We start from the raw sequence: 8276 nt of genomic DNA, 5'->3' as shown, positions 1-8276 counted from the left end.
ATTGGATCCTCCCAAGCTGCAGTAAAAGACTGCACATTTTGTTACATCAAGACGTAACAGCTCAAAGCAAAGTAGTGGTAGCTTCCAAAGGGAAACATGCGACGCGTGAGCCTGTTTGTTTTACTGCTCAGTTAAGCACCGTCTCGATGTGGAGGACCGATTGCCAGTACGCAACATGTACCGTGAAAATCTGGCGCTCCAGTTGGAGTAGATGACAACGAGGAAGAGTCCAGCCGGTGCCCACAGTCTTGTTCGTGTGTAAAATGATGGGTTACAGCCTGACGGACATGGACGCATGGGGCGTGGCCGCATGAGTGAATATTGTCATTGTGTTCGCAATTTGCACGCCGGCAGCGTGTGGAGATGAAAAAGGAAAAAAGGGTTCTTTATTTATCTGCGCAAGCAACCTAACATTTACTTGCAGTCCCTTGTATCTGCAGATGCCAAATCTTCATCCCATCACCGCATCAGTATCAGCTTCTTTTTTCTTCTTTGAACAAATTTCATCAGTATCAATCAGCTTTTGTGGCAATGCTAAAAATAGCAGCTAGCGTTCTAGGAAGTAGCCTCGCCAGTCGCCAGGTAAAGCAACCCTGCAGCTTTGTACTTTGCCCGTTGGGCTGTTCACTCATTCCCCAAAGGATCTTGTCGGCCTCCTCTCCGGTTCTGCAGTTCACCTCCCACACATCAAACAGAGTTACAGAGGTCGCCGTACACTCCCAAAGCGCCGTGTCTGCTCACTGTCAAAGCGTTGGAGGGGAGCAACGGTGACGTGCGAGAACCAGCACCGCTGCAGGGGAGGCCGCCCATTTTTTTAGTCGGCAGACGCGTGCCCTGCCCGCCCATGGCGCCGGGAGCTCGTCTCATTGGCGCGCGCGAGCGGATGGAGCAAGCGAAGGGATGCCGATGCCTCGCACGGAGTCCGGCCGGGTTGTCTCGGGCGATGGCGTCAAACGCTTCAAACGAATCTGCCGAAGAAGGAAACCCTGGGATCCCCGTGCGGCTCCTGTCCGGGTCTGAAAGGCCCCGTCCGATATGGTGGTTAGGAAATGGGTTTGGTATCGTGGCCGTCCATTGACCGGAATCCTTCAGAGAGATTAGTCTATTGCATGTTGCAGCCGCCATATGTCAGGGAACTGATGGAAGCACGGAGGTTAGGCCTCGTTTAGTTGCCAAAGTTTTGAGGTGCCAAATTACTGTTACAGTACTGTAGCACACTGTAGCGTTTCGTTTGTATTTGTGAATTATTGTCCAAACATTGACTAATTAGGCTCAAAAGATTCGTCTCGCAAAGTACAACAAAACTGTGCAATTAGTTTTTAATTTCATCTACATTTAGTACTCCATGCATGTACCGCAAGTTTGATGTGATGAGGAATCTTCTTTTTGCATAGTGCCAAAGTTGGGAGTTGGGGGTGAACTAAACAAGAGCTTAATTTTTGGGCGCTTTGTTTGGTGCGACGATTTGTGCTAAGAGATGGGACAAACTGGGTGCCTGCTACGATTTGTAAATGTTCGTGTGATTTGTGATGCACTGTTGGTGTGTTCATGCAGTTGATCCATCTGTAATTGCTGCAGCTTGCAGCAGAGAAATTGGGCCTCACTCGTTTTCAGACTTTCAGTTGACGTAGGTGCCGATTTCACCGATCTGTCGATGGGAGTACATCAGAATTCACAGGCACCTTTCTAAGATAGCATTGGCACGCTACACGTGAAACGCATGTGTTTTGTTATTTCCCTCATGTTCCGATGTCACAATCTGACAGTAGCGTTCGCATGCTGCATCCCAAGCACAGATGTGGAAAGCAACTTGAGTCGAGGTACTATTCGACCAAATGCGGCGCACACCAGCATCATACCTGCGTGCGTTAACAAGGATTAACCGAGACGAGTTTGATGGTAACTATTCCTCGTGGCTACAACAGCTCAATTTATTCCTTTCTGATTTACACATTTCTACTTTGATCATGTTGTTACAACGAAGATGCAGATATACTATTGCGAATAGAGGATTACATTAGCAGACCTCGTGCTAACCGATGACGACATAACAATCACATGTATGTGTGCAACAGATCAATTTGCACCTGAAAAATGAAGTGCTGAACCACGCAGGTCTCAGAAGAACCGAGCCAGAACCATGGGACAACCACCCAGGACCCAACCTCAAAAACCAGACGTGCACCCATGAGTGCACACCTACTCGTGCTGCCCTACTGGGCTTATCTGAACCTTAAGCTGTCCTCTTCTCGTGAATCACGCATAATTGGTTGTGGCGACCACTTCAGACGCAAGTTCAGCTTCCCACTCTTTGCTCCCTCCAGGTTGAAGCTCTCCTCGTAGTCTTCTTCCAGCAAAACTTTTGTCAAGGTCAGGATGCACCGCCCCATGTAATCCTACAGAAAACATATTCAACGGTTGCCTAAATACATCTGCATATGGCAAGCTGCTAGGGTTAGTAATAAGATGAAAGCTTCAGCAGAACTTACTCTCCGGAATGTGTCGTGATCATATACTTCCAATATAAGCATATCATGTAAGCCATCTTCAACGACAAAGTCGAAAGTCTGATTCCAGACTGGGTTCAAGCTTTCATTCACAACCTGCAATCAATCACATGATACAAACAGTAAAAGACATGCTTCACCAAGCAGTTTGTGACCGTAGAATCATATCAAGTATCATGGTTCCTACCTGTCCAATTTAAATAGAATCAAACACAATCATGTTTAAATATATTAGTTCATACTAAACTAAAAGATATGCACACAGCACTAATTGCTACTTGATGAAGAAATTACCCTGGTCTTGTACTTTGTTTTTGTCTTCTTGAGAGAAAGTACAACATATGGATCGGACTTTCCATTCATATCCATTGCCGGCAAATCCTCCCCGGATATCACAGTTACTGACAGAACCCCCCGCACGATAATTTCCTTTCTCTTCCTTGATGAAGACATCATGTCAAAACTAGATCCTCCTGATCCGTTTTCCATACTAGTCATTGTTCTCTCCAACGAAGTCATAGAAAACTGTTGTCTGAAAGGATTTGGAGCATCATCCTTCATGTCAAATGGACAGTAGAGCAGCTCAAGATGCACCTGTTGAGGTCATGTATGTCACGAGAAAAAAAATATTATACCCATATGACAACACCCGCTGTGAATGACGATGAGCAGTTCTGCTTCCATGAAAATCACGCTCACCTGGCCCCTGTCTTTTCTGTCCCTTTGAATCTCCAGATCTTTTACAAGCTTCAACCAGATATCCTTCACTTTCCCTGGTTGTAGATCCTTTAGCCTGACTTGAGCACAGCCAATTAATTCAGATTCCTGAATACCATCATCATCATAAATCTTCACGGTTACAGTTTGAGTATCAGCATCTTCAACAATAAACTCGAAGTGTTCATTCCAGATAGGGTTAAGATCGTTGTTCTGTAAAGTAGTTGATTAAAGCGGTTAGAATCAACTCCAAAAGACAGAGCTCACAACAAGAAACTGTGCTTACAATTGTTTTACTTCTCTTCATTTTGTCTGGCAATGGGCGGACGTACACAATGGCAAAAGGATCTGATTTTCCTATCAGATCTTTGTTCGTCAAATCTCTTGCTTGCACAAGTTTGACTTCCAATGTACCAACAGGCTTCAGTTCCAAATCACTGCAATATATGATCAGTCATGGTCTTTCCTATGTGATTTAATACCACAATCAGCAACAATGATACTAGCATGTACCCACAAATTGACCAATAATTACCTGTAGTCCCCAGGTATTATAGGAATAACTTTCCTTACTGGCCATGTTATTGAATCTTCAATAGCATTTTTTATAGTTTCCTGTACAAAAGGATAATTGCACCCATCATCTTAAGTATAGGAAACACAACACCCCAACTTTCTGCTACAAAAATTAATGTATTGCCAAACCTCAAGAGCATCTGAAATTCCAGGTATAGCAGAAATTTCACCACCAATGACCTTCAGTCTGAAATCCAGCTTTTTCTGAAATGGTTTGAGAAAAATACACGAGATTAAATGAAAAAGAACATCTCAAATAATCAAAGGAAAAAAGAATAGAAGGAACAAACCTTCTTTCGTAGAGAAAAGCAAACAGCTCCAAAGCAAGGTAGCTCTTCAACCAGTGGTTTGAAAATCAAGCGGAAAATTCCTGTAAAGCCAATGTCCTTCACCTATATGAGAAGAGAACTCACAGGATTATGGTGCGTGAAATACATAACAGGTTAACTTTTAAAATCGGCAACCACTCTATTCATAATGATAATGCCATACAGAAAAAGCAGGAAAAATATCATCATGAGTAAACTAGAGAATAGTTGGAGTTCGAATACCCATGCAGCTCAATTGTGTGAGCTAGGCATAATTCATGCATGTAATACACCCTCATAATGTGGCATTTATACAAAATAACCAAAGCATAGCCGTGTGAAATATGTCACCTGTATTGGAAGTGCCACACCAAGTCTAGTTTTTACATCAAGTATAATATTTGGATTGGCATCCCAATTCATCTCTAGCTCCATGACAATACCTGATTCCTTATTATTCTCAATGATGGAAATACCTGCACCAAAATCAGCAGAACTTACAGTTTAGCATCCACCAGGTAATGACGGACTTACACCACATATTTGATGAGTTTATATAGAAAATGAAAATCAATTAACACAGACCACAAAATTGAAAGCTGCTTCAAACTCACCATAAAAAAATAACTTATTATCTCTATAGACTTTGCATTATAAAAAGAACGGGTTGCAGAAGTGAGCATACATTATGAACAATATGAAAGGCACTCGATGCTCCTTTCTCATAGAATGCAGTTCTGTTTATTGACAGTATTATGCATCTAAAAGAACCAAAGGGGTAATGGATCCTCAAAACCTTCTGATTTGTGTTTTATTTCAAATACTTCAGCAATCATTGACTAGAGTATAAATATACTAGCTTGATATGTTAGTGTCTTGTTTCAATGCACTCTTATTTAAAGCAAAGAGATTCGAATTCAGGAACTGTTATCCAGAAAACAGTTCATAAACTAAACAGTTAAAGTAGTATCATGGGGCATATAATAAGATAGAAGTGTACAGCACTTCCCTCTGGATTTTTATAACATGCTGTGCAGTTCAATGTGGCATGGCATCAAATCAAAACCTCACACTTTGATTTATTATACTATACATAATAACTACCAAACCGTGATAATATGAAAGTAATTTCAAAGACAAGCATGCTGGTAGTGGAAACCACAGTCGTGTAGTTCGAATTCTGAAATGCTTGGGCTACCTTATGAAAATCAACGGAGGGAGTAGTTTGAAGAGACCTACCGGTAAACTGTGGTGCAACAGTACCAAGAGTGAGTTTTGAGAACTTCAGGGACGCTAGGATTATTGGCCTATATTGTTCAAGAGTAGGCTCTACAGAGGTTTTGATCAGTTCTGATGCCGCCTGCAATGGGCAGTGACAGAAAAAAAATGCTTACGTGATAAGAATGTACATAGAGGAAGTCAAGTTAAACAGAGATTGAGTTGAGTCCAAGTTTTCGAGTTCTATTGCAAGAAATGCACACCTGATTCACAAACGGCCAGATCTTTGTCAGCTCTTGATTAAGCCATTTTAACTGCAACAATGCTGCGTCAAGATACATGCATTCCCATACAGTTCAGAAGAATGAGAGCTAACTAAAGATAGCCAAATACCTTTTGCTGCGATGAGAAAACAACCCAAGAAGGGTACAGGTCAGGTGGGAGTAACTTCCGCGAATCGTCGATCGTCATTTTTGAAAAACTAGCAATAGTGGCAGCCTGCATCAAAACAGGGGAAATCCATCTCAGTACGAGACATGGTAGCGATCCGAACAAAACACCCACAAAGTGGTCTCCCATTTGAAGTTTTATGCTTTAGTGATCCCATGGACGGAAATTAGTTGAATGGAAAGCGTCAGAAGTTCAGGACAGGTCACAATCCCATAGCAAACACAGCATAATTGTTGCATGTGGTTATTATGCAGTCTTGCACAGTGACATAGCAATAATGAACTTGAGCATGCTGCAAGCCATGGCAGCAAGCACCCAACAGACAAGCACTGGATGCACAAGGTTTTCATTGCAGGCTTGCAGCATTGCACTGCCTGAACCAAATATCCTGACTAGTACTTTCTCGGTTTCTTGCTTCCCTTCAAGTACGCAAAGCTCCCATAGTCCCATCCCAACAAGCCGCGAGACCAGCACTGTAAATACTAAATAGTAATAAGTCCAAAAAGAAAGCACCTGAGACTTTCCGGCGGACCAGGAAGCCAAATCTACCAGTGGAAAAGCATGCCGACAGGGGGAGCCCAGCGACCCCCCACCTAACCAAGGGAAGGCAAGCCATTCGCCTTCGCCTCGATTCATACGCAACGTGATTTCTTCGGAGATACTACAAATCCTATATTCCTATTCAAGCAGCACGCATCGAGAATTTCCGAGGCCGGGGGGCGTGGGGCAGGGGCTTACCAGCTGTCGGCGGCGTGCGGCGCGGGAGTTCTCGGAGTGGGCGAAGCCGACGATGATGGCGACGCCCGCCGCGACCCCCAGCAGCATCCCGACCCAGAACCCCATCCCGCTCCCTCTCCCCCTCCTCCGGCCTCCGCTAGCCGACGAACGCGCGCATCCGGGGGCAGGCAGCAGGCTCTCCGCGGAGACACGCGGAGCTACCGAACCGCAGGCGGGGCGCGCCCTGGGGCAGGTGGGCAAGCAATGCCGGCGCGCGACGGGAGGAGGAGGAGGAGCACGGCCGCGGCCGGATTACAAGTGGAGGTTCGCTGGTCCAGTACGAGTTTGAAAAAGAACAGGGGAGCGGAGATGCGGAGACAGGCAAGCGAGCGGAAATCGTGAGGGGGAGAGCCAGCCAGCGGGAGGAGAGAGAAACGGGTGCCCGTTTCGTTTTGTTTCCTTTTGCTTTGGTCAGGCTGGCGCACAGTGGACGCGAGGCAGGGTTTGGGTACGCAACTGACAGGTGGGGTAACGGCGTCGTGGGGTCCGCGGGAGAGTGGGTGGTTGGGTTCGGGAGGACGTGCGAGTGTGTGACGGTGGCCTGGCGGGCAGGTCCGGCCGACGTGGGATGGGTTCGAAAAGGGAAAACGGATCGATTCGTGTCCGAGCCCGAGGCTTCCTGAGTCAAAAAATAAGGTTAAAATCATTTAAAAATGATACGTATAAGATTAATAAAATAAAAGTGAGCTCGTTCTGACTTTTGAGCTCAGGCGTCTTTGCTGTGCTACCATTCGAGCGATCAGTGTAATTTTTCTCCCTGCCGGCTTTGTTTTGTCGGCTGTGCTACCATTCGAGCGATGATTACATCTTAGCTTAGCCGCGAGGTTAACGGGAAACGTGTTTGCTTGTGAGAATAGCACTTGGAAAGCGCCGAGAGGAAATGGTCCATTTGGATTGGCCAAGCTTTGGATCTTTTTTGTGCTCCTTGGAAACTTGCTTTACCAAGAATTTGGCTTTTCGGTGAAGCTGGTAATACCAAATCAGGTACTGACAAGTGACAAGCTATTTTCCAGCCATTTCATGGGCAACTGTCGTCACGTAGTACAGATGGCTGGCTCCAAATAATCCGATATACAACTGTTGTGCATAATAAGTAAAAACAGATTTTGAGCATAGCGTCACCGCAGTATCCGAGTTTTTGAGAGAGAGAAATTATGGTTTGGCAAAGTGACTCCTCCGGTTCTCCTGCAATTAGCATAGCGCCTTGCAATTCTTGAGGGAGAAAACTGAGACAGTGGTCCGTAATCAGTCCTTTACCATTATTCCACCTTTTAGCTTGCTTGAAACTTGGGAAGTCGGAAGATGGTGCTGTTTGTAGTCTTGTATAGGCGCTTCATTCCATCAGGCAATGGCAGGTGTATGGTATTTGGTACAGGGAAATCATCGATTTGCTGCTAATAGTGGGCGTTTTTTTTTTGTTTTTCAAAAAGGCGGCAGAAATCGGATTTGAAAGGTTCAGTTGGTCGAAAGAACCTCCAGTCCTCAACCATGGAAAGTCTGTGATGTATAAAGATTAAGGTGTTTAGTTTTATGAATTTAAATGGCTCATCATTTTCTCACTCCTCACTTTTTTGTTCAGTTTGGGTAATGGAATGGGATCATCCATTGTTAGCTCATCCCCACTGGATGAATCCATAGATGGGCTTGCTAGGCATTTTTAACAATAATAAATACTGTACCAGGATGCTTACTTCACACAACTAATTTTATGCTAGTTGCTAGG

General features: G+C 44.7%; 1 protein-coding gene across 1 annotated transcript; it reads right to left on the bottom strand.

Annotated features, from left to right (window-relative positions):
• Window positions 1–1892: 1892 nt before the first annotated feature.
• LOC101766436 (synaptotagmin-5) lies at window positions 1893–6909 on the bottom strand. Its single transcript, XM_004976965.4, has 13 exons — window positions 6515–6909; window positions 5720–5824; window positions 5590–5640; window positions 5348–5468; window positions 4460–4584; window positions 4091–4192; window positions 3930–4004; window positions 3760–3839; window positions 3511–3661; window positions 3207–3437; window positions 2802–3101; window positions 2490–2603; window positions 1893–2396 (listed from the first exon to the last, which is right to left on the bottom strand). The coding sequence occupies exons 1-13, from the start codon at window positions 6617–6619 to the stop codon at window positions 2223–2225; spliced, it is 1734 nt and encodes a 577-aa protein (XP_004977022.1). The 5' UTR covers window positions 6620–6909; the 3' UTR covers window positions 1893–2222.
• Between the last annotated feature and the right edge of the window lie 1367 nt (window positions 6910–8276).

Source organism: Setaria italica, chromosome VII (assembly GCF_000263155.2).
Source record: "Setaria italica strain Yugu1 chromosome VII, Setaria_italica_v2.0, whole genome shotgun sequence".
NCBI lineage: Eukaryota > Viridiplantae > Streptophyta > Magnoliopsida > Poales > Poaceae > Setaria > Setaria italica.
The sequence above is the reverse complement of the archived record's forward strand: the minus strand, read 5'-3'. Positions and strand labels throughout refer to the sequence as shown.